The sequence below is a fragment of the Aptenodytes patagonicus genome, chromosome 3 (genome assembly GCF_965638725.1).
Source record: "Aptenodytes patagonicus chromosome 3, bAptPat1.pri.cur, whole genome shotgun sequence".
NCBI classification, from domain to species: Eukaryota; Metazoa; Chordata; class Aves; order Sphenisciformes; family Spheniscidae; genus Aptenodytes; species Aptenodytes patagonicus.
Window position 1 is genome coordinate 83,040,798 of NC_134951.1, and position 21,323 is coordinate 83,062,120.

Below are 21,323 nucleotides of genomic sequence, written 5' to 3' on the forward strand. Positions count from 1 at the left end.
TCAACACACTGGCCAACGTACTGTGCTAAAATGCATTGAGCTCTTTACAAACCCAGTTTGACAACTAATGCAGTCCAAGTGAGCTAACTGAAGGTAAACTCATGCATCTTCATGCTCAGTTTCTATGCCAGAAGAATTTTTTTCCCAGCAAGCTTCTGGGATGTAAAAGCCCATTTACCTGGAGTTGCGCGGATAAAGTCTCACTGAGTCAGTCAGTCGCATAATTCAAAATTACAGCTGGGCATACATATCTGCAAAATTATTTTTTCCAGTTATCTGAGTATAGGCAAATAAGGCCTCATTTCAGCCAGCTGTTTACAGGTCTTAGAACCAAACGGTCTTTCCACCAGGTCATATACCACGTTCCGGCTTCAGCCTGCTGGCTCCCTTATTAATACTTAGCTAGGGAAAGAAATAAAGTATAGTAGGAATTCTAGTCAGAAACCAGTAACAGTTTCAAGCCCCTTATTTTTCCACTAGATGGTTCCAAAAGTTTAAACAAAAACAGATTTAAAAAAAAAAAGATTTTTTTTTTTAGAGCTAGAAATCCAATGAAACAAGGTTAACTTGTTCCAGTGATGCACAGCGTTACACAATGCTTTTCATCCTTCCAACACCTTGCAGACTTGGAGTCCCCTCTGCTCTCAGGTTGTTTGTCACCAGCGTAATGCTGTTCACCCCAAAAGAGTTTGGCCTGCTTTGGTCAGGGTCCATCATGATCAAAATCAAAGCTGTGGGCTGATTAATCAGCACAGAGGTACCCGATAAGTCTCACCACCTCTCATTCTCAGTCTTCATTTCAAAATAATCAGGGTCCCTCCTGATCTGAATTATTTCTGTTCTAGATAAAGAGGAAAGTTGAATCTGTATGTGAGAGACTTCACTGGTATCCCCTTAGATGTCAATGTTCCTATAAACCTCCTTCTGGCAAGCCACTTAAGCCTAGACTCATCCTACTAATTTGAGATTCATGTGAGTCATCTTCATTAGTTACACTTGTGCAAGGTGCACAGAGGGGCACATAGACAAGAATTGTCTGAGTGCACTCACAGGACTTTGCACACTGAGTCCCAGATCTGGCTTCACTGAGTGAGCACAAAAAATGGCCATGTGGAAGGTTCATTTTCCTATGGATTTGGATCTCACCCATCGCTGACTTTTGCCCACTAGGAGCTGCAGAGTCTCCCTACATCTATCTCTTGTCTGATACTTTGATGTGAGCTCATGTTTCAGCCTTTCTCCCAATCATGGCAAGAATTAATTTTCTCATCCTTTTTCAGCTGTTATTTTACGTAAGTGTCTAGCACTTAAATATCTTGAATTCTTCTTTTCCTTTGGAAAATTTGTTTGAAATCATACAGTAGATTTAGAAGGTATTGCAATCAGGACACAGAGGTAGATGCTCAGATGGTGTAATCTTACAAATTTGTTATAAAAGATACTATAACTTCTTTTGGCTCCAGTGATGTTTTATTTGGAAGGATTTTAGCTCCTCTGAATTAATAATCTAATGTTCATTACTATTCTGAGGAAGAGTGTTTTTATATGTCTTCTTTTTATCTTGAGCACCCTATTACATTTCTTCTATCATGTTTGGACCACATCTCTGTGTCATAGTTATTCCCCTGTGGTAATACCTTGGTGAAATAAAAAACCAGAACTAGGAATAATGTTTTGACCATACACAGTTTCAGGTGCTCAACTTGATAAGAGATCTTCCTCATGGGTTTATTTTGGGTATACTGAACCACAGTAATGCCCAACAGCTTTAAAATATTTCCATGGTTATATAATACAAAATAAGGCTTCAAATATGAATTTTATATTCCACTAAATTTGGTCATCATTGCTTTTAAAGCATATTAGATCATCCACAAATAGGAGGCCTTTAGAGCATCAGGCTGTTTAGGAACAAGTGGTGGACAGTTTTGGAGAACTTCTCTTTCTCCTTGGCATGTTTTTATGATAATTCAAATATTGGAGATAATTTACAACCCTGCTGGTACTATACCAGAGACCGTATGTGATGGAATTTATATCACTTTTCCTTTTAGACATTTAAACCACATGTCATTCTAGAAAAACGAGGACAGAGGTCCAACAAAGGAGTGATTTATTTTCAGTTAAAATACTGGCTACATTAAAACCACATGTTATTAAGTACTGTATAACCAAACCATGCTCAGAAGAAGGCTTACGACACTAAAGCTTGCTTAAAATGTTTCTTTTTTTTTCCAAAAAACTTTGGCAGTGCATACATTAACAGACTTTACCTGAGCTGCACGGTACATTGGCTATCATTTTCCCTTGATGAAACAAGTTATTAAAGTACCAGAGTACAATTTAATTCAGTTTCTTATTATTTTTCTCACATTTCTGGATGGTTGAACTTTTCTGTCCATTTTAGGTAACATTGCATCTCTGTGAATATCCCTCCTGAAACAGCATAATACAATTGAGAAGTTAAGACTGAAACATAGTTTTACAAAGTGAAACAATTTGTATTTTGGGCATTTTACCAACATGAACTCTCATAATGCTCCTGTGAGAAGAGTAAACTAATGCACAGAAGTAGTGCACACAAATCCAAGACCAGAAGGGAAATCAATAGGAAGATTAGAATTAAGGGGCCCCAATTTTGTTTTCAGGATGCAGATGCTGAGGACCAGTTTCTGTCCTCATTATGCTACACTTCCACACCAGATTGCCTAGGACTTGAAGGGAATTTTTTATGCTAATGCTGCCAGGTGAGTTGTCCAAAGCTCGGCGGAGATGACCAGTGAAGGATTCATCCTGTACAAAAGACTTCTGCAGTTGAACCAAGCTTCCATGCTGGTTCTGGCCATGTATATCTGGATGATACTGGCACAGAGAGGGTGCTTGGGGGACTGGGAACTTAGCTGGCTCACCTGTATGCTCCTGGGGATTGTTAGATGCCAAAACCCTGTCAAGATATGCTGGTATCAAATGGGGAAGTGAAAGTGTTGTTGCCTCACTGTTCAGATTCTGTTCAATGTGCAACCTGCATGGATGCGAAAGCCCGTCCCTGTGCTTTCCAAGAACTGCACAAACATTAATGAATCACCACAACACCCCTGTCTCACAGGTAATTGCTGGACAGTTTTAGCCCTAGAAAGGAACTAGCTAGTTACTGTCAAACAGTCTTTAAACAAAGCAGGGATCAGAAGCAGCAAATTTCTCTGCTTGTATGCTTGAGATCATTCTAATTCAGATGTTACAGTCACATCTTGAAATCATTAATACTACCTAAAACTTGCCTGGTATTCTCATTTGTCCTGAAATTGCTTAGCTCAAGTAGATCCTGAAGTATTGATTCTGCATCAGCAACACACTAAAATTTGTAGCAGCTTTAAGCAAAATAAAGTATATGGTATATGTCTTTTCTCACCATTTGGCTGCCTAATTGAAATGTAGTATATGTATTAGGCAATATAACCATAGAAACTCTACTGAATTAAAACTGTATAGTTTGCTGCCTTGTCTTGGATGGAGACCAGTACCAAGTAACGCAAGAGATGGTGCAAGAAACCACACAGTGGACAAAAAAGGACCATGTGGTAGGCTTTGACTTGTGCCACATCTAAATCATAAACTGTTACAGTATATATACAATATATATACAGATATATAATATGAATTAAGCATGTCCAAAATTATTATTGAATCACATCCCTAACAAGCCTCTCTGCTGTACAGTATATTTCATTTTATTTTTTTTACCAGCCTGGTGGGCACATCTATAGTCACAACTGAGATCGCTGTCTAACTGAAGTAAATGGCGTGTAAACTCACAGTAGGACATACAAGGCAGCTATACTACTGCTGCCTGCTTTGCCTTTCCTGAAGCACTAGAAAGCTAGTGCTGCCACCAGCACTGAAAGAATATTGTGGGGCACAAAGCGGCAGCTATTGCCATGTTAAATTGATAGAGGAAGCTGCTCCTTGCGGTTGGAGCAGCAAGGTTGTCTCTCCAGGCATCTCTCCATCTCATCTCCCAGTTCTGTCCTTCCCCTCTGTGCTTCCCTTTGTGGCCTCTTGTCTTTGAGGTGGCAAAATTTCAGTTTTGTTTACTCTGCTTGGCAGCATGAGCACATTTGGGAGAACCAAAGGACTCACAGGTTAGGCAGTCAAAGGTTGGAGGAAGAACATGATTATACTAGTGATTCACTTATGATACTCAGCAAAAAATGTTACTATCATGCAGGTGAATGAGGTGAATTAGGACAATATTGCCCAGAAGTTGTCATCTTCCATTGTTTTTGTTTCCTAAAAAAATGCAAGTGATTGCACATTTTCCCTGATTAAATTCTGGTTCTCTTTATGTGGGTCTCAGCACCTTCTTCCTTTTTCTTAATTTAGGTTATCACCTATCTTTTCTTTATATTGCATCATCCAACTGACTTGTCTTCTCCCTTTCTCTAGATGTTTCCAGATGTGTGGCTGAGAGGAAGTACACCCAGGAACAAGCTCGCAAGGAATTTCAACAAGTGTTTATCCCAGAATGCAATGACGATGGCACGTATAGTCAGGTTGAAAATTTTTCATTCAGTATTTTGCATGACCTGAAAGTCAGAATATATGTGTTTGCAGGGGATGAAGAGACAAATGTAATGAAGGGAAATGTAATTTCAAAATGAAATGTAATTTGTGCTAACTCTGATGTTAAAAAATGGATGGAAAATTCATGTTTTGTGCCGAGTCCTTGTTCTTTTTTTCAGAGTTGGCCAGCAAAAGAGCCAAACATTACCATTGCTCATGTGATACACTCCCTGTTCTTCTAGGTTGAGGCAGCTGAGTCATTCTTGTAGCCCCCTGAATACTCATCAGATGGTAAAATGCTTGGAATTTCTGATCTGTTCTGATCCCAACCAGAAATCTTGTGATCGGAGTCCATATCTTAGTGCTAAAGAATGAATCATACAGGATTCTTCCCTATTCTCAGCTGAATTTCTGCACAAGTGTATGGTCTGAGACTAATTTACTTAGGTTAGATCATGGAATTCAGAAGGGACCTACGGTTAGAAGCTTATCTTGTGATATATATCCCAACCAAGATCACCTTCTGCCGCCTCTATACTGCATTTCAGTTGCAGAGTTGTGCAGAAGACAATCGTTCTCGTTTTGAGCACGGTGAGGGAAGTGATATTTGCCCTCAGGAAATACAATGCAATTGATTTCTAAGAGGAATTCCAAGAGTTTCCTTTCTGACAGCTTGGGATATGAATAATGCTGGCAGAAGCACTCTGTCCGGCTCCTTCAGTGGGTGGAACAATATGTTCTCTATGTGGAAAAAAAACTTGAGATTGCTTGTTTCAGGAACAGTTTATGTGTCCCTTGAGGAACTTCATTGTGAGGTTTTCATAACACCTGCACCTCACTGTTCTGAAATAGGGAGTAAACAACTACATATTTCAACAGTTTTCTCCCCCATTGGATTCTGAAGCACCTACCACACTTAGCTGAAAATAAACTCTTCTTTATGCTAAAGAATCATATGTAGGACTGAGATTAGGTCCATCACGGTTTATTGTTCTAGCTTTTGCCAATGTAGTTTGCTGGACTAGTCTTTTGTACTCACGTGTCATGAAAGCTGTGGGATAACAGACATATGTCTGACAAACTGCATGTGGTTCATGTTATTTCTGACAGGTTCAGTGCCATAGTTACACTGGATACTGCTGGTGTGTCACTCCCAACGGTCGTCCTATCAGTGGTACTGCTGTGGCCCACAAAACTCCCCGGTGCCCAGGTAAGATTTGTTTGGCTGGCCAGGTTATGACATTGTCTCATGAACAGTAGAGTTTATCTGTGGTGTCTGATTAGATTTAAGGAAAAAAATTCTTCACTGGAAGAGTGGTTCAGCCCAGAAACAGGTACTGGTGGGAGCTGTGGACTCCCCATCCTTGGGGATTTGCAAAACTCAACTGGATGAGGCTCTGAGAAAGTTGGTCTAGCTTTTAAGCTAGCCCTGCATGAGTTCTGAGGTCACTGCCACCCTAAACCTTCCTGTGATTCTATGAACCATCTACTTTATTTGTACTATAATCTAGCTATTGAAGGAGTTTTCTGTGTGGGTTATTTGTGTGATATTTGCGTGTCAATATATGAAACCATACAACTGACTTGCTGAGGTAGTCCTTTCTTTATGTTGAAACTCTCTTGCACATAAACTCATTGCAAAAAATTTCAGAGGGCTTTGCCTTTTCAATAGTTTAAGAGTATAGACACCCCCCCCAAAAAAAAAAAAATTGAGTGTGAATGTCCTGATTTGTAACATAGCCCAATGAAAGAACTCCCACAGCAAATGCCATGAATGACCAAATCCAGAGGAGAAATAAAAATGAAACAAAGCATTAAGAACATAATGGAATCATTGTCTGTGTAAATTAATTGGCAAATCAAACTCATTGCCATGTGTACTGCCCTTTGTCTTTCATTAGGACAATTAACAGTTTCCTTGTTTTTTAGGAATTTGCTTCTGACCCTATTTCATTGACATTGATAATAAATATAAATCCCCAGTGTATGAACAGTTACCAGAATTGCTTTTCACCTTCCCTGAGGCTGACAGAATTGCACAGAAATACTTGAGCTCTACGTATTGCATTTTTGTTTGTGCTGCACCACCATTCTCTGCCAGAGAGCGGAAGAAATAGCTTTAGAAAGCTAACCCTGTAACGTAAATGAAGCTGAAAAAAAGTGGATTAGAGCCTTTGAGGGAATTCATCTGGTCTGATCTACTTCAATTGTTCAAGCACAATATTGGTGTTTTTAATAAATAGATGGAGGAAGGAAGAGAACACTGAGAAAGTTTCAACAAAGATTATAAAAAGTTAATTCCACTTTTAAGGTCTGTCTTGTTTAAATGATTTAGAGAATCTTCCATGCATCTTGCCTGTAGGTGAACTTTAGCCAGAAAGTACTCTTCAGACTAATCCTTTTGATCCAGTCTGAAAAGTCACTGTGGAATGACAGTCAATGGTGAAGAATAATATTTTTAATAATAATGTTCAGAAGCCTTAAAATAGAGAAAAATGTGCATTCATTTTAATGTAATTATTGTTTATAACTGTATCACATCTTCAGAAGACACATGGTTAGGATAGCATTTATGTGCTTCAATGTATTCTTGAATAGAGGTGCTTTTGCATGTCCAGAGCCAGGGCTTCCCTGAAAGCATGCCTTCATTGCTTTCTCTGCAATATCAATTTGTAGCTTCCTCTCTTTCACTGACATCGGTGAAAAAGGGGTTATGGTGATGCTGAAAGTTCAACAAGTAATTGTTTGGCAGGTGTGTCACAACATATAGCATCATGTTTGGCTCAAAATGTTGCTGACTTAGTTACTGTACTTCCACTTTTTCTATGTGTATTCAGTATTATCAAGGAGAAGCTGCAGTGTAGTTCCACGTTAATCAATAGATTAATATGAGAATTATTCTATCTCTACAGGAACCAAACCCTAGTTCCTCTCAAAGGTATATTCATGTGCCTAGCAGATAAACTGCCAGATTGCTTCAGCTCATTTTTGGAGGGGTGGGAAGGGAAGTTAGTTTTACAGAAATGTTAAAGAGAAGGTGAGAGTAGCACTCGATTTTAATTTAGTAGCTCAGAGATAAATAGACTGCTCCAGGGCCCAGGTGAGTATGCAGAGTCTGATTTTGCTCCATGGAAGATCGTGGGTAATTTTCCAACTGTTATGAGACCCTTTGGGATTATCTCTGCACATTTCCTCCCCTGCTTGTATCAGTGCTCTCATGTGTTACTGCTCACCACTTCTCCTTTGTCCCTCAGGAAAGAAGTCCAGCGACAGCAGAGTTTGGAAATAGATTTGAAGTGTTAGGGGATTTTGCAGTAGTAGTGGCTAAGGGCTCAGTTTTAAGAGCTCTGGAGAAACCTTCTCATTCAACAGAGAAGGCAGCTACAGATTTTCTCAGAAAGTTATGTGTTATAATAAGGTAAAACTTTGCTCTTATATTGCAGAATGAAAGCCTGAAGCACAATTACACCCCTCTCCCATTTCCCAGTATATGTTCAAAATTGCCGTCTGTTTAGGATAACAGAGCTTTTTTTCCTCCAGGACTGTTGATGTTTTCCAGATCAACATTGATTCTTTTTTATACTCTTTCTTTAGTACTCCTATGCACAGGAATTACGATCAAAATATTAGTGGGTATATTGAAGTTCAGTAGATGGACCCCTGTCTTACCTAGTATTTCAGGGATGCCATTTCTTCCAACACTATTGTCCTTAGTCAGTCGAATACATTGTGTGCTTGCTAACCTCGTTGCAGGCATTGCCTTGCTATTTTTTGATATTGCAGGCAGATCTCCTGTAGCAGCGGCATCCTGTCATCAGCATGTTTATGTATTTCACTTGCTTCTGTGTATTGTGCAGGCATGATGCTATAGCTATTTCAAAGACATTTATGCAAATTTCTCAGTTCGCATGTGCCAGACTTTTTTATCCCAGGATCACTCCTGCCACCTTTTCCCTTTAGAGCAGAACGTGCACAGACAATCAAGATGGAAGGTAGAGTCAATTGTGAACATGCTTTTTTAATGATTTTCTCATAGGAAATGTGATACTGTGGAATGTGTGAAAATTTCTCTTTCTAATGAAAATATTCAGTGTTTCTTTTCAATTCTAGGTTAGTTCTTCAGTAACTTCAGATAAGGTTTGAATACATGTCTAATCAACTGTGCTGTTCCTAAATTATGGGATAATTTCTTGCCTTTCATTTTCTCCCAGTAGAACCACCTTTGACTCTGGTGAATATCCAGAAATAGGAAAGAAGAGCATGGCAGCCTGGAAGAACTTGGATTTTAATAGAGGAAATATGGAACAGAATTTAGGATGGGCAGTTAGGAGTTTGGTTTCTCAATTCCATTCCCTATCTGTGCTTCACATTTACTTTACATTGTCACAATATTAGATAGGTCAAGCAACCAACTTCTAAGTTTATCTAACTGTTAATATTGGTAAGCTGCATACCATGATGCTTCCTAAAGTTATCTCAGGTCCTGCGACAGAAAAGTGTCACGTGTATATTTTTTATGTGTCTACAATAGCTGTATGAGCAATTTTGTGCTCATTGTGTTGTTCTGGTTGCTCTTATTGAAGCCGTCTTATTTGCTAGAGACACAAGGTGTGGAAGGATGAAGGTTATAAGCAGCATTAAAAAATGCAGGACTCTCCAACTGATTTATGTAAAACCTTCACTTCAATTACTACATCTTTACCTGAAAGAGGCTCTTCTTCCATCCTTTCCAGTTATTCCCACACCAACACTTGGTACTGCTAAAACACACATGATAAATCTCAGAATGCCATTCCACTCCATGGAAATAGTCTCCACTGTTGCAGGAGCAGTGGTGAGAAGGAGAGTAAATCAAACATATTCCCATGACAGCATTAAAAAGAAAGCTTCTTAAAAATGATGAATGTCCCCCAAAACTTTCACTAAAGAACACCAGACATAAGAAAGACATTTTTACAACTCCCCATCTCTGTTATCAGCACTGCAGGGAACTGCAGAAATTCCACAGGCCTGGAGTCCTGGGAAATGGGGCAGAAATTGAGAAGCAGGTGTTAAATTATCATTGGAAAATACAGTGTTCACCTATTGTAGGGTTTTTATGCCATATTAACTCTTCTGGGCTTCTGCCAGTGAGATTGCAGAGGTATGGACACATGTTTTATTATTCTGTGAAGTAGTTTTGCTACCTTACAATTAAGATGCCATGATCATCTCTTAAGATCAAAACACAAGAACTTTTTAAAATTCAGAACTCTTCCTGTCTGTATAGTATTATCATCAGATAATATGATGAAAATGAATATATTTGGGAAGGCAATGAACTATTTTAGTTTACACTTTATTGCTTTTGTTAGCTGGGAAAAATATCCATCCTTGAATTATCTAGTAGTTCTGTCCCAATACATAGTACTTTCCCTATAAATACAGTCAGACACACACATATGTGAAATACAGAACAGCATGGGAAGTTTACTGTCCTGTTTCTTGATACCTGCATTCAGTGATTATATATCAAATATTCTTTAGCAGGAGATCAGGAATCATTATCTAAACTGGATAATAGAACTATAGAAAATGGGTATGCTAAAATCACAAACCACAAAACTTGCATCAAATTCCCTGGAAGATTTATTGTGCCTCAGAAGTTGTTAGACTGAAACTGGGCAGAATTGTGGGTTTTACAATAAACTAAGGCATAAATATTTCTGCAATCTAATTTTTTTTTAATTCATCAGAATCATAAATATATAGATGGCTAAGGAAATGTACAAGCTAGAATGGTACTAAATTATTATTGTTAAAATAATGCTGCTGAATCTAATATCCCTCCTTGCCCTCTCCCCTTCCATAAATATATTTATGTGGTGTTTTAGTTGTTTACAGTGCACTGAAAACTTGGAAACTGATTGTATTGCCTAACTTTTAGATAAGTTATAAGTTGCTATTTCTGTTTCTTGCCCAGCTGAAAATGTGAGCATTTGTCGTGAGTATTGAAGATACAATTTCCTAGAAACTTGCACATGCAACTACCTATCACCATTTAAGCTAGAAGTACTTCTACCTCAGATATATTCAGGAAATGGTAGAAAAAACTGATACAAGCTCAATAACCCCTCCTCACCTCCAACTTGGAGAAAACAAGAAAAGTTTCTGCTGCATAAATTAAAAATTTCAGGTGAAACTATGTGAAGGGTGCAGATTTTCCTTTGTAGGAAATTCTGTGAATATTTTGTTAGCTTCCTAAGACTATTAAAAAATTAATGTTAGCCCAGTGAACCTAATTTTCCTAGCATTCATCTAATTTCATAGTGAAATTAGATTCACTATGATAAAGTTAGCCTTTGTAAATGCCACTGTCTTCCTCCATCCATCAATTTTCCATCAAAATTTAGGGTAAAAAAAAGCAAAGCATCGAAAAAAGAATTCAGTTCTCCCTGACTGTACATGAATATCATATAGTCAATATTTCTCACCATTTCATGTACAGATGGAGTAATGTGAAGGCATCTTGGTGTTAATGAAATCTGGAAAGATTTTTCTGCTTTTTGTTTAAGATGTGGAATATTATATAAATTTCACTAATGTGTTAAATTACTTAGGTATAAACTGAATTTTAAGTTCAATTTATAATAGTGGTTCTGAATGTACACAGAGAGACAACACTGGTGTCAAACTGCGGCTTTACTTAACACTCTTTTTAGTGCAAAGGGGCTATCAGTGGCAGTTCATCATAAACATTCCCCATGCTGAGACCTCATTTCCACTCACAAATTGGTGTAAAATGCTTTAGTGTGGATGAGAATCAGACCCAAGATCTCTGTATTTGCAAGAGAATTATAATTATACTCCTGTGCATCAAAATTAAATTGAGAAACTACAGAGTTAATTGTAACTGGATGAAATTTGAGGAAAGATTGGATCACTGATATTTAGTGCAATTAGAAAGACCTGTAATTTTGTATGCATTACTTCCTAAAACTGGAACATCTTATTTGAGTTCAAGCTGAGCCTCTTATCAAATTCAAGCCAAGCACCAAAAAGCTCAGATCTTCTGGCTTCAGCTAGCAGAAATGCAATAATCTGCCGCCTCTTCAGAGTGAACAACACGGATTAGTATTGCAGTCTATTTAGAGCAAGCTATCCCAAACACCCTTGGAAATAATTACTACAATGATAATGGCTTTATTTTTCCTGTCTGAATTAATACTGAAGCATCACTAAGTATATTGACTTTCTGGTGATTCAAACATAATATAATAAAAATACACTACCACCAAAAAAGGAAACAAGTCTGAACTAGAATATTTTTTATATGGATGTATAAAAGCTGTATTAAAAGCTGAATCCTTCAGAAGGTAATACCAGCTTGGCTGCATTGTCATGTATTCTTTTATGGAGGCTTTAAATTCAGCATGCCAGATTTGTGATGTTAGCTGTCTTCCCTCTGGCAGACTCCTGTGGCTAAACTTCATGCTGAAGTAACCACCAGTTCAGCGTGGTAAACAAGGCCTGTGATAAGAGGGTTCTCTTACTTAAATTGTCCTTTTAGAACAGATTTATTGTGCTGCAAGGTTTGGGGTTTTTTTGTTTGTTTGTTTGTTTTAAAGCCAGTTAATTTAGTTATTCTAGAGGGAAATAAATTAAGAAGATTAAGGCAACCAAATTATTTCACACATTTCTGAGCATCTGCCAGATATGGGGGTTTTTTTCATAAAACAGGAGTATGTGAGAAGAGACGATGTGGTAAGAATTGATAGACATGCTTTTTAATTTTTGATCACTCCGTGTGGCTCTTCAGAGAGAAAAATACCACTTGTAAAGGTGTTTTTTAACACAGCAGAGATAGATATGTCAATAAGAAGTGGCTAGGAGTTAGAATCATACAAATGGTTGTAATAATGAGGCATAAGCAAGAAATAAGGAAGTATTTGTATTTTAAACCCTGAGGACAGCTACCTCCTGTGAAAACTAGTAAGAAAACCAGTAGATTCTCCATTTCTTGATGACTTGAAATCAAGACTGGATGCTGGGTTGGGTTGGAGTCCAGGCTGGTAGCATAAGCTGTTAAAAATCATCTCCTCCAAACTTCTTAACTCCATTCCCACCACTGCTGTCTCCTTTCCTAAGGGCCACAGCTCTGAGGACATCTCCTGCAACCAGCTCAGGCTCAAACTCAGAATAAGACACTGTCCCTGCCTCCCCCAACACGCACACTTTTCCACACCAGCATAGGGTTTTTGGAGGGCCTTGTTATGAGGTATTTAAAGCAGAAAGAGGCAGTTTTTAATCTGAGCCAGGATGGGGCTAGAGGCTGAAGAAGCCCCACAGAGCAGCTGAGGTGCGTGGGCAAGACTCTGTGTGCAGGAAGGGTGCTGCCCTGCACAAGGAACAGCGAGGAATTAATGCTGGGGCGATGCATCTTACTGCAGGACCTGTCCTCGCTGGTCAGTGGGGAAGGGAGACGTTGACCCTGCAGCACGTGAACATGTTCTTGCACTTGTGTCCATGCACTATTTAATGTTATCTCTTTCTCAGGTCCTGCAGTGGCCAAGAAGTAGCGCCTGACAATAAATTGATGGTACACGAGTGCAGAAGTCAGGCAAAGCTAAAATCTTTGGTTTGCAAGGGAAGAATTTGCTGATATTTATTGCTTTAATAAACAAAAAAGAATCATTAAAGCTGAACTGTGTTTCTTAGAAAACATATTAAAAGTGAAAATAATATTTTTCTGATTAATTCCTTTTTCCAATTGCAGGTTCAGTGAGTGAGAAGCTGCCACAACGAGAAGGTGCGGGAAAAACAGGTAAATATCTCAGTTAGCCTTTAAATGGAAGCTAAAATAGCTGTGGGATACACCACTGTGATTTTCCATAGGTTTAAATTATCAATATGTATTCATCATGTGTTATATATGCATATATAATACGTATACATGCATACATGCTATTCATTTTATGTCTGCATTGTAGATATTTAGTAAACTTACGAGTATAAATGTAAATGTAAGTATGCATGTATTTGTCTATATATGCATAGACATTATATTTTTCCAGTCTCAGCCCTACAGACTTTGGTATTCTGTGCTGTTTAGAAAATAACTTTTCTTCTCATAGCTATACTCTGAAACATTTTCCCATACTGTTTGCTTGCCCTGGAGGACAGATTATTCTGTCTGTTTGATAAAGACAGCATTCTGCAGTCCCAAAAGCTCGGGAGCTGGAGTCCTCACTTTATTTCCATAGCAGTCAGTGCTTGAGTCATCTTGGACCCAGTACTTCACTCTATATTGTGATTAATTCATCTGATGGCTTACATTCATGGCCAGATGATTGTTGTTGTTAGAGATAGATCATGGTGTATATCGTTGGCAGGACAAAATCTGATGCAACTCCAACATAGCTGATAGATTTAAATGAGGGAGATATCTATGCTTTAAACAAAATTAAAGCTTACACTCTCCAAACACTTAAAAGAATTTTAAACTCAGCTGAAAATAACATACTAAATGTTGCTGTCAGTTACAGTGGCATAACTTAATTTTAAAGAAGTTACTCATATTCGTGCTAATGTTAATGACTGTTTGGTCCACTGTAAATATAATTGAATTTTTTTTTTTACAGGAACTTTTGCAGCGTTGTAGTATACCCAACATTTAAATAAACTATTGCGCTGTTAGGTTAAGAAAATCAGAACTTCCTTAAAGGCTAATAATTACAATGTACTGGAAAATTGTTCCTTCATGTATTTCCAGACAAATTGTGGGTTCCACTAACCTTGAGTTACCCATTTGCTTTAGGTCAGGACTTTCACTTTCAGCTTTGAACTCAATGAACTATCCCGTATATAAAACTTGTCTGGAATCCTTTCTTTTTGTTTGTGACTGTAGCGGCTGAGCTGCTGAACCCTGAATGAACACTCATAGAACAAGGAGCTTAAATGAACACAATTTATCAAGTCTCCCTTTGCATCACATATGTTCATGTCTAAAGTGACATCGTTGCATTTTACTCACACCCTGTTTTTATTCTCCAGCACAAGCCTGCAGCGCGAAGGGCCCGCTGACCTGGTTCCCAGGTGGTCCCTGGCTCTTCTCAGATGCTACTAACTTCCTCTCACCATCCTTCTTCAAGCCAGTCACTGCTGTATTATTTAAATAAAGTAATGTTGTCAGAGACATCACAACCTGTTTAGAGACCATCACAGAGTAGTGAACAGGATCAGCTGTCTGAGTTAAAAAGCTGTGCTTCGGCTTCACAGTCAGTGTAGTAAAAATATTTTGTAGCTCAGCTTGAAAGGGCACAGCAGTAGTTTTCAAAATAACCATAAAATGCCCTGCTCATCTTTCCTCTGCATGTTCCTATGGAATAACCAGGGGTGCCTGGATGGGGGTACCTGCCCGTATTGTAACCCAGCAAGCTTAGGCAGGTTCACCACATTCTCACTGCTGCAGAGGACATGCTCCAGACCTTCAAGTGTGGGCTTGAGGACTCTACTCAAGAGACAGCACAGACTTAGCCTGAGACAGTCTCTTCCAAGATGTTCCACACAGACTTGCAGGAGAAGATGACCTGGTGGGCCGTATCTGTTGCAGTTGTGCAGCTCGTTTTCTCTGGGTATTCCAATACTGAAAGAAAATTACCAGCTGCAGACTTTGGAGGTCAGGAGCTCTGTTTGCAAATTTGCACACTAAATCAAACAGGAATAAAGCTTAAAAGATAATTCCTAACATATCTTCCCTGGTCCCCCAGTTCCCTCCTCTATTCAAGGAAAATACTCAGACTATCTGAAAAGCACAGGTGTCAGAGATGGGATCGCATCCCTTTTTTTCTGATTCTTAGCTGACTGCAGGACTATGTTCTTGGTGACTGGACTCTGATAGAAAACAGAATGGTTTCTCTTTAAATGTATGCACATATGCACTGGTATGCATGCGCCAGCCAGGAAGACTCATGAATTTAACCTATAAGATATCTAATTAACATGAAGATGAACTGCTCTACAGTTGTGACTCTATTGAATATTGTTTTGAACAATGAAATGCCACATGCCTCTTCATTCTTAACACAAAAGGTTTTTATGAAAAGATGATGTACCTGACAGAGTGCAAACACAAAATTAATGCGGGTGTCTTCCTGCAGATTAAGGGTAGTTCAGGAGCTGTTGTAGCTCCTCCAGTTCTGGAGTGAGGTTAATACCTTTTAGATTATACAGATATCCTGTAGCAAATGTTTGGTTCATTGATGACCAAAAGCAAACCTCTTTCTTTCTTTTGGGTCAGGGGGACCTGAGGCCAGTTTTCTGACTCAACCATTAAACATCTGTTTAGTTTTTTTTTTTTTAAAAAAAAAAGGTAAACTTTTAAACGCTGCTTGAACAAAGTTCAAGAGGCTAATTTTGATTGGGCTGATAATCGCTAAAGTTGCAGCATTATATCTGAATTTCAGGTAATAACATAAGATCAAATGTGTCACAAACTGAAATTGTGTACCAAAAGATGTTTAGAAAAATGTCATTTAAAACCAAAACCGAGTTTCTGCCTCGGCTCCTGGTAATATTTACCTATTGTAAGCTACCCTCTGAAATTCTGGGTTTTCTGAATCACATACTGATTGATGATCTAAATGTATGTCTTCATTCTCAGTACGCTACGATACTTGATGGCTTCTCTGAAATTAATCAATGGTCTTATTCCACCACCCAGAGGACACCACAAAAATGCCAGCAAAACTAATGAGAAGTGACAGTCTGTTATGGCATTGGAGCAAAGTATCCTGTCATTGCGTGGACATGAAGAATGAGCATTCTTAAAAGAAGTCTCCTTACACTTTGGTTAAAACATTTTGCAGTGAAAATAAGTTTCTCTTGCTGCTGCTTTGGTTTTGTGAAAAGCATGGAGGTTGGTGTTCCATGGCTGCAAATTTGGTTTTCCTGCTATCAGTATTTGCTTGGTATCTGTATTTGCTGTGAACTAGGCTGTGGCCTCCAGACGGGACCGTCAGAGTGCCTCCAAATCCTCTGCATGATTTGCATAAAGACAATACAGATTTAAAAAAAACCCTGTGATGGTGACACCAAAGAGAACAGGAGGAGGCTGTTCTGAATTGCAGTAGCAAGAAGAACTGGACACAGGTAGTGTGTTAGCCTTTAAAGCTGCTGCTCGCTGTTACCCCGGTAGAGCTACATGCAAGAGGAAGCTTCTTAGTTACCTTCGGTTCTAGCTTCTATGAAAATGCCAGGAAAACAATCTGGAAACTATGTTGGTCTGAGATCCAGTTGTGAAACTGCAATAAATGCTAATAAAATCCTTGCATGGAAGATGCCGTTTACTGCAGGACATCATGGTCTTGGAGTTAGCTCATGCTACAGGAAACAGCAATGACTGACTGGAAAATATGTACTAGCAAGGCCTACTAAGTCATATTTACCCAATATCTGAAATAATTTTAAATAATGAAAATGTAATGAGGTAAAGATAGGCCTTTGGGTACCGCTCTTTCTCACATAATGCTAACTTAAGTAAATTTTCATATTGAATTTTTCTTTTCCAGCACTACTTTCAGTGTTTTCCTGAACCTAAAATTACCCACATCCTCTTATCATTTCTGTAGATTTTCCTCCCTCTTTTATTTCAGTAATGGTTGGTAGTGGATGGATGGAGATGTCTGACCAGCGGATAAGAATTATGCAAACAGTATTCTGGTTCTTTAATCTGTGAATCTTGCTTATAAAATCAGTTTGACTGTTAAATAGATCCTGCTGTGCCAAAAGAATCTTTCCTTTCATTTTAAGGTGTCAACATGTCTGCAGCCACTCACTCGCCCCAGACTGCTTTTGCTTTCACAGGTCTTACCCTTTCTATACATTTATCTAATTACTTCTTTAGAAATGCTGATTTGATCAGTTATAATCTATAGGTATCGATGTGCAGCATTAAAAATGAAGAATTACTGTCCAGGGAGCGACCTGATCACTTCATGCCTCATCTAAGACTCTGCAATCATTTCATCAGCCATAACCTCAAAAGCCATCCATTTATAATCCATAGGCTGTAGATGTAATGTATCTGTGCTGTGTAGTACCTGTAAATAATGTTTAAATTCTTGTTTGTTTACCGGCCGGGGCTATGTGCAAATCATTAGTATCAATCACGTATGTACACTTATTTAGCTTACTCTCATAATTGTAGTCTCCTTGCAAATCTTTTCCATTCTGAATTCAGATGATGCCTCAGCTCCCGCGCTGGAGACTCAGCCTCAAGGTGATGAAGAAGGTGAGCATCAACAGGAATGTAATAGTGCAGTATTGAATTATGCAGTATGGACTGTATACCACAACGTCAAATGCTACCTTAGAGTTAGGGCAACTGCTGGAGCAGTTGCAAGAAATTGCAAGAAATTGAAAGCATCTGTACCTTTTTCCAGACAAAGACAGCAAACACAATAGAGTCTTTACTTACAAACAACGAATTTCGTGTGACAGTTTTGAGGTGACGCTGTAGCTGTGGAGTCCAACATCGGCAATTTTAATTGTCAACTCTCAGGGCAGAGACAGGTTTTAAACTTGAGCCAGAGTGCACATTAAAACTGTATGGCCAAATAAGGAAGTTAAAGCATAAATTCTGTCCTCAGCATATTGCCTACTAATGTTAAGGTTGATGTTTTGTCAGGCTTATTTGCCTCTGCGGAAATTCAGTGCTCTGTAAATGTAGGCTGAAGGCCTACATGCAACAATAGTCCTATATTGTGGCTGCCTTACCACTCACTGCACATCACACAGAATCTGAACTGAAGTTATTACATATTTTGGGTCCACACTAGGAGATTTTTATTCCAATTAAACATAATCTTAGTCTACAAGTATTATTTCAACCTTTTGTATGAATGGGATAAGGAAGGAACTATTCATGCCTTTGCATGATAATCAAGATTTTAACTGTCCTAATAGAAACCAGTGTGCCCTTTTCTTTTTTAGATCCATGTATCTTTAAAACTAGCCACTTATTATTCAGCTGCTAGTAACTTTTTAAAAAAATGTAACATTTACAAACATTGTTCTGTTGGTTTTTTTCTAGATATAGCTTCTCGTTATCCTACATTGTGGACTGAGCAAGTAAAGAGTAGACAAAACAAAACCAATAAAAGCTCAGGTAAGAACTTGTGTTGTCCTTACTTTGCAAAGCTCCTGTGAAGACATGCATTAAGCCTTGTTAAAACTGAAGCCATTTAAGTGAAAGCCATTTTAATAACCGTTATGCTTCCACTCTCATCATACGATTGCGACTTAATGATTTGCATTGTGATGATTTTGTACGCTCATGCGTCATACATTCCTTCTATATGGAAATACTTTTGGCCAGGCTTTACTAGGTGTAAATTGACATTACTCCACTAAAGTCTCTGGCTCATGTCTGTTTGCATCTGTGAGTGTATCTGAGATTTATTTTTTGCATCCTCTTCAGTTCTCTGCCTCTTTGTTATCTACTTGTATTTTTTTTTTGGGGGGGGTAACGTGTAGCAAGAAGGTGCTTGGAAAATGACAGTGTGGGTTACATGTGTTTGGTGGTAAATCTTAGGAGGCAAACCTGAAAAGAAGCAAGCTCCCATCAGAAACCAGCTGTCAGTTAGCAGGAGATTGGAAAGACAGTGTCACCTGTATTTTGCTACATCACTCATCTGCTACTTACAGACTGATCACCAATTTAGTGTGAATTAATTATGGTACCTTTTTTAAAATTATTGAATTTTGGCTTTACTTTTTTTCACCACTCTTCAGAATTGAGCTTTGTAAACCTGGACTAGGAATGTCAGGCGAATGTCCTAAGACTGAAGCCTCTAAAATATTCAGATACCTTCAGTGCTTTGGTGGACTATAAGTTTTGATGCCTTCCTCACTGTTCCTTCCTTTCAGTGGAATAATCTTTAGAGAATCTTCCTGAGTTTCCTGGTTTCTTTTTCTCTGGAAAAATGTTTAATTTGAAAGGAAACATTAATGATACAGACTATGACTCAGTAAATCACCCAAAAGCACAGTTAAGATCCAGTGGAAATTGAGGTTGTGCTTTATATTAAGTACTGTGCTTAAGTATTTTACTGAATTGAGGCCCAAAAGGATTTGAAAAGACAAGCAATCACCATAAGAAAGACAGACATATCCTTACTAAGAGGTTTACAGATTCCTTTATATAAGCTCTTTTTAACATCAAAGCAATAATTATTGATACTTTTTCCTCTCCTTGATGCTCCAGTAGGCACTTAAGGAAAGGACCTGAAACAGAGTGTAGACAAGGGCTTGAAGCAAACACTTTCCATGCTGGAGATTTATTCTGTCATTTGTTTAGTCAATGTCAGCAAGAACAGAATTCCTGTAGGATTTCTGTCATGTAAAATGTCTGTAGAGAAATATGTCAGTTTTAGGAGTGTTTATTTAATTTTTACAGTGCTAGAGACTAGATCTAAAGCAAGAATTCTTGAGTTTGCAGTGCAGCTGCTGGAAGCCAAAGCTTCAACACATACAGAAAAAAATTAGAAAAACACCAAAGAAAAGGTGGGTTTATTACTGGGAATTTGTAACCTCCTGTCCATCTAAAGATATATTTACAAAGGAAGAGAAACCAGAAGCGTAGTCTACCTGTCTTGTGAGTGCTAGCCCATGGTACATTAGCATCAAAAGCATGATTGTGTTGGATTTGCTAACAACAGGACTTGCTCACAACTGTACTGTGCACAGGGGATCTCTGGAGGGCTAGCACATGCCACAGTCTGTGATGCCATACCTGGATTAGCAGAAGTAAGTCAGCAGACACTATGTAGCCAGCTTTGCTTTAATTTGTAGGCATACGTGATGCGCCAGAAGGGACCACTGCGCTCTCTGCTCTAACTTCTCTTGTATGTATAATATGACATAACCAATCAAGATGAATCTAGGTGCTAAAAACAGTGTCTTCACCAGTTGTGCTAGGCAGTATCTCTCTTCCAGACTCCAAAAATATATCATGTGTCAGTGACTGTATATTTATAAGTTGTTTTGATGGCTGAGCCTCACTGATATTCAGTGAACAGGTCTTTTAAGCTCTTGAAAAAACTAGGTTAGATTTTCCCCTTATTACCTGTCAGAGTGGTGCCAAGGCTTTTGGGAACATCCACAGAGAATGACCTCTGGGCTGCTACGTGTATGGAATAGGAAGGACCTCGTGACTGAATCCACTGGATTGTAAACTAACCACCTTTGGACACCCAGGCTTCAATATAAGGGATAAATACAGATGTCTTCTTTACTCAGTTTGCTTAGCAAACTCTGCTTCAGACTTGGTCATACAAACACCAGAAAGCTTATTGAAATGTATTTTTCTGAATAAAATGAGGAGAATTTATGTCTGCATATGAACTGTGTTTATAAAACAAAAGCTGAAACCCAATTTATTGATAATGGGCTAAATTTTCCTTTGTTGTTTCTATAGTAACCCAAGGGCTTTCAAAGAAATTCTTCAGGTGCAAATAACACTATGACCTAGCCCTGCCTATAGAAAATAACTAATGAAATATAATAATGCTAAAAATTTCAGGCAAACTCCAAATATCCTACTTAAAAGCTGACTATTTTAGTCTGTATTGCTTTTTTTTTGCTAGTTTTTACCTGAATATATATTCTAATATGTCATAGTCAACAAGTCATGGTCATAAAGAAACTTGTCTTGATCTGAGAAATTAATCTCCTTAGGAGAATGTTTTTGTGAGTTAAGGATCACAAATGAATACGTTAAATTT

The 21,323-nt window shown here is 38.3% G+C and overlaps 1 protein-coding gene across 4 annotated transcripts in view; it reads left to right on the forward strand.

Moving 5' to 3' along the window:
- The window catches only part of SMOC2 (SPARC related modular calcium binding 2), a 150,610-nt gene that overhangs the window by 57,593 nt on the left and 71,694 nt on the right, over positions 1-21,323 (forward strand). For all 4 annotated transcript variants that reach the window (XM_076334030.1, XM_076334031.1, XM_076334032.1 and 1 more), the window contains exons 3-7: positions 4,444-4,550; positions 5,671-5,770; positions 13,316-13,363; positions 17,780-17,830; positions 18,632-18,706. In XM_076334030.1, the coding sequence (XP_076190145.1) occupies positions 4,444-4,550; positions 5,671-5,770; positions 13,316-13,363; positions 17,780-17,830; positions 18,632-18,706 (381 nt within the window). The remainder of the gene's footprint in view (positions 1-4,443; positions 4,551-5,670; positions 5,771-13,315; positions 13,364-17,779; positions 17,831-18,631; positions 18,707-21,323) is intronic.